Below are 4,822 nucleotides of genomic sequence, written 5' to 3'. Positions count from 1 at the left end.
TCGTCGCAGCGCTGTGACGTATGCGGCCGACAAATTCGGCCTTCGGAGGACCCGTCCTGCCGTTTTGGACACAGCCAAAATTCGGAGTTTTAGGACCCACAGTGGGGTCTTAACCCCAATTAACTGTAGATGAAACCTTAAACAGGGTTACTACAGCTTAAGGCAAGTTAAATTTAAGACTTTTTAATGCTTTTTAATGCCATTTGAAAGGAAATTTAAGACCAACCTCACAATAAACACAAATGTGAAAAAAAATTTTTTTACCCAAATGTTTATTTTAACGCAAAACAACTAGCTGTGGTAAATTTGGTAAATTGTTTAAAAAAATTAAATGTTACTAATTGTTTTAATATTTGAGACAAATACAGTCATCCTATTTACAATGTGTTAACATTTTTAAGACCTCTGAAAGATTGATTTAAGACATTTGAAGGCTGATTAAGGCCTTATTTTTGGATTGATGAATTAAATGACATTTAAGACTCTTTAAGGATCCGTGGGAACCTTGTGAATAAACTGAATTTAAAGGAGACAGTGGAATACCAAAACAATTTGGATAAACATTACAGATTCCCAGAGAGATAAAAATACAGAGTAGCTCAGTGTGACAAAAATGGCACCATCTACTTTTAATGAGCTGCCAAAACCTTGGCACAAAGATGTTGTCAGATGAAGTAACTGACTTGAACGTTAGCTTTTTAGCTGCATTTATTGCTGATAATTCACTCACACCAATATATGGAGAAAAACGTGGTGAGAATAAATTAGATGCAAATTATTTTAAATAATGCCAAGTATTTTAAATGAAAATCTGAGGAACCCAAATCAGGATGTTTCCCTTTGCGTTTGTATAATTATATTTCTCAAACGACCAACAAATTGCAATTTTCAATAAGTTAAATGCATACAGTACACATGTGCTGAAAAAAAAACATAAAGGAGATACTTTTACAAGATCATTTAGTCATTAAATTTTGGGGGTTTTAAAAAATGACTAATGAACACTGTATCTACGGCAAAACKCACATTCGTATGAATGAATAAAAACAAATGCCAAATGTAATATTAATATTTCAGTGGAATATATATTTGGACTCAAATGTGTGTAATGTATCTCTTGTGGTTCTCTCACTATAAATAAGGACTTGAGTCCCTCGAGCAGCATTCTGTTGAAGCCGTAGTGAGGGGCTGTTCTGGGATCTCTCCTGTGGAAATGTTAACGGGAATGACTTTAGCTGTGATCGCGTCCTTTCTCTCAACACTTTCTGCCCGGCTCTTGTCTTACATAAGACACAATATTTATAGACAGAGAGATACCGAGCTCAGCGGACGTTAGCGTGAAGATCTTGATGGTGTGGTATGTGGAGTCCTTTCTGTGTGGGTGTGGTACCTGTCAAGGGCGGCGCTGGTGGCCATGCTCCTAGCAAAGCCTCTGACACCATGCTGTCTGAAGTAAGGCACGGTGGAGACGTTAGCAGCGATGATGGCCACTGAGTCTGACGGGTTCACAAAGAAGCCATTTTCTCCAAGAATCATGTAACGATCCTGACAAAAACACATACAGCACGTTGTCAGTCCTGTGTGAATGCTGATTTGGCATATTGTTTTCCTGTTTATAGCTTCTGTACAAGTCTGCAGTCAAACTATTTCCAAATACTTTGTGCTATTTTACCCGTTTTTACGAAAATGTACGCCTTACCCCATCTGCGTCAAACGCGGCTCCGAATCCAAACTCGCCTCCTTTCATGGCGTCTACCAMTGAGGTGGCGTAGGTCAGGTTGGGCTCAGGAGGTCGACCACCAAAGTCCTCCAGAGGGACACAGTTGACTGCAGAGTTAGCAGGAGCCCCCAACTCTTCACACAGGATCCTGCGTACATATGGTCCCATCACTTCCACAACCAAAGGAGAGGAGAAGTGTTTTATGAACGATCTCTGATTACAGTAACAATGGATCAGAAGTTATAAAAGCTGAAGGTGACCTCACCTCCGTTCATGGCATCTATGTGGATCTTCAGCTGATCTGGTCCGGTGAGGAGACTTTTAATGGCGGAGAAGTCAAAGATGTTTCGAAGCAGTTGTAAATAGACTTCAACTGAGTCAACAATCTCCACTGAAACACAGAAGAAACTGTCAGGAGTGGATAAAAAATTTGGTTGTTTCCAAGCTTTTTTGTCCTTCTCAATGCTGACTCAGTCTTTTATCCACTTTAGTGTGGTGTTCCCCAGGGATCCACTCTTGGGCCACATTTTTATATTTATCAATAATCTGACAAAGACATACCTTTATTTATTTATTTATTTTTTAAGGACAAAGACATACCTACCACTGAATTACACATTTATGCTGATGATATTGTGATGTACGCTGATGCACTTACAGCTTTTTAGACTTTATTTACTTAAAGCATGAGCCTTTTTACACAGTTCAACAGATTTTGTATTCTTGTCAATCTTTATTGCTGTATTAATAACCCTATATCTTCAAAAACAGTAGCGTCTTTATGTGCATGACTGTAGTCAGTATATTTTCATATAGATTTTCAGCTTGATATGTTGAAAATTGTAATACTTTTTAGAGTTTTATTTTCTCGGTAAAAAAAAGTCAAAGCTAAATAAGAAAACAGGGGCTAAAAGAAAAATGTGCAGCACTAAAGGTAGTTTTAAAAGCATATTCTTTAGTACGATTATGTTCAAAAACAATACTGTAATTTATTGTTTTGGTCCAAAATACACATATTTGTACCTCTGAAAGGTTTGAACTTGTTCTCGAGATCAAACTCCTGTCTCCCCGGTCTAGAGAGGTCAATGCGCAGATCAGGGCAGATGGTGTACTCCTCCAGTGTCCGGCTCACCTGGGAGATCCTCTCCATCACTGTGTCTGGGGATGGACCTTCGAGACAAAGAAAGACATTCAGAAATGAACAAAAACAACCAAAAACACTCTTTAAACCTTTTAAGACTTGTAATGATGAGCTGGTAACTGCTGGTAGCTGGTATCCACAGTTTTAGTRCACACCTCCGTTTGCCACATTGAACTTGATTCCGAAGTCTCCGCCGGGGCCTCCGGGGTTGTGGCTGGCTGTGAGGATGATCCCACCGATCGCCTTGATCTTCCTGATGATGCAGGACACGGCAGGGGTGGACAGGAGGCCGTTGTGACCGATTACCAAACGACCAATCTGCACAGCAAAAACAATAACAACCAGTATTTCCCTAATCATTCTGCTGTATAAGATTTAAAGAAACCTTCACTTTTCTTTGACCTGACTTGATCAGGGTAAAGACTACAGTTTAACTGACGCCACTTAAAAAAAAGGGTGACTCATTTACCGTCTGCTTTGAAAGGAAAATGATCTGCTCCAGTGGGCGCCTAAATAGACGCGTTATGCTCTCTATTTATATGTCAATTATAAGCGTTAATACCAGCATTCCATTATTCCCCAGCTTATCAGCTCAGAAAAAAAGTGTCCTCATCCAACAGGAATTCATCCTCCCAAAAATCAGGACCTTCTGATGTGTGGAGTTTAGGAAACTGAAATAATTGCACACTTAGTAATCACTGTCGATCAGAAAGTAGTGCTTGGGGCGGGATGTGTGAGCTGGTGTTGTCACTTTCCTTTTTATTATTTGCTACACACACACACACACACACACATGGGATCCCCAGTGTGTACAGCTCAACTCTGAGGTGTAACAGCGCTGCGGGGGTGTGGTGGTGGTGGTGAAACGTAGGCAGGAAAAATGGAGCAGGATGGATGGATTCGCTGATAAGGCTGACACCAAGAGACATTTGGCTGGAGCCAGCAGAAAAAAAAAAKCCCTCAAAAAACAGATTACTGTTTTTTCCCCCCTTCAGTTTTTTTTTCCTTTTGGAAATAATCCAAACAAATCACGAAGGTCTCCCAGCAAAGCATTTTTTGAAAGAGAGGTGGAGAGTTTCCTCTTGGCTCTGAGTTCCTGCAGGTTTCATGAATCTGCAGCTGACATTTTGAGCTCAGAACTTTGTTGCTGTTAGTAGCAGGAAACTGCAAACATGAAACCGAAAAGGTTGGCAGCCGTGTTTTTAGCTATCGTTTTAGGATTTAATCCCCTTGGCCATCGAAAAGCCAGAAAAATATGTTTATTGTCCACAGTCAAAAGTGAAAGGTGATAATGTTTATGCTCTAATCTTTGTTTGGTTATCTGTAGCGTTAGCAAAATATCTTGTGAACCAGTGAATGAGTTCTAGTGAAGCTCTCAGAAAGTAATGATTGGTTAATGATTAGGAGAAAATCATGTTTAAGATTGTCGCCACAGTAAAACAAACTTTTGCTGATCTGTGTTTTAACCTTGCCTGTATTTATTACTCAACTATTGGCAAAATATCTCATAAACCAACMAGCAGATTTTAATAAAACTTTCTGAAAGTAATCACTTGCTGTGCATATAAAAGTCACCAAAATTAAGAACGACATCCACCTGCTGACCATAGGAAATACAAAAATGGTAAAAACTCAACCGATAATGAGCTAAAATTGAGTGTGGTTGTAAATGAGCCTCATCAAGCACAGTCCATAATATTCTTGCTAAAATATGTGTCAACTTGTACGCCTGTTAGCAAAATATCCCATGAATCACTGAACAGATCTTAATGAGGGTTTCAGAAATTATTTTTAGGATGCACATCTGAAAGGGATTAACTTTCGGGAGTTTTGGGATCTCGCGAGATCTCGGAATGTCATTTATAGAGTCTAAAACGCCTGATACACTGTAAAAAATGAAATGTTGGATTTACTTAACCATGTTATGTGTTCCACTTAACTGAGTTGAGTAAATTCAAAGC

At 39.3% G+C, this 4,822-nt stretch overlaps 1 protein-coding gene across 1 annotated transcript in view; it reads right to left on the bottom strand.

The window, feature by feature from the left end:
* Positions 1-3,658, bottom strand: part of pgm5 (phosphoglucomutase 5) — a gene marked incomplete in the record, with an annotated part of 18,042 nt that extends 14,384 nt beyond the window's left edge. The window contains 5 exon segments of the mRNA XM_014002690.1: positions 1,391-1,545; positions 1,700-1,890; positions 1,986-2,111; positions 2,744-2,890; positions 3,017-3,658. Of these exon segments, the coding sequence (XP_013858144.1) occupies positions 1,391-1,545; positions 1,700-1,890; positions 1,986-2,111; positions 2,744-2,890; positions 3,017-3,221 (824 nt within the window).
* Between the last annotated feature and the right edge of the window lie 1,164 nt (positions 3,659-4,822).

Source organism: Austrofundulus limnaeus, unplaced genomic scaffold, assembly GCF_001266775.1.
Source record: "Austrofundulus limnaeus strain Quisiro unplaced genomic scaffold, Austrofundulus_limnaeus-1.0 Scaffold14, whole genome shotgun sequence".
NCBI classification, from domain to species: Eukaryota; Metazoa; Chordata; class Actinopteri; order Cyprinodontiformes; family Rivulidae; genus Austrofundulus; species Austrofundulus limnaeus.
The sequence above is the reverse complement of the archived record's forward strand: the minus strand, read 5'-3'. Positions and strand labels throughout refer to the sequence as shown.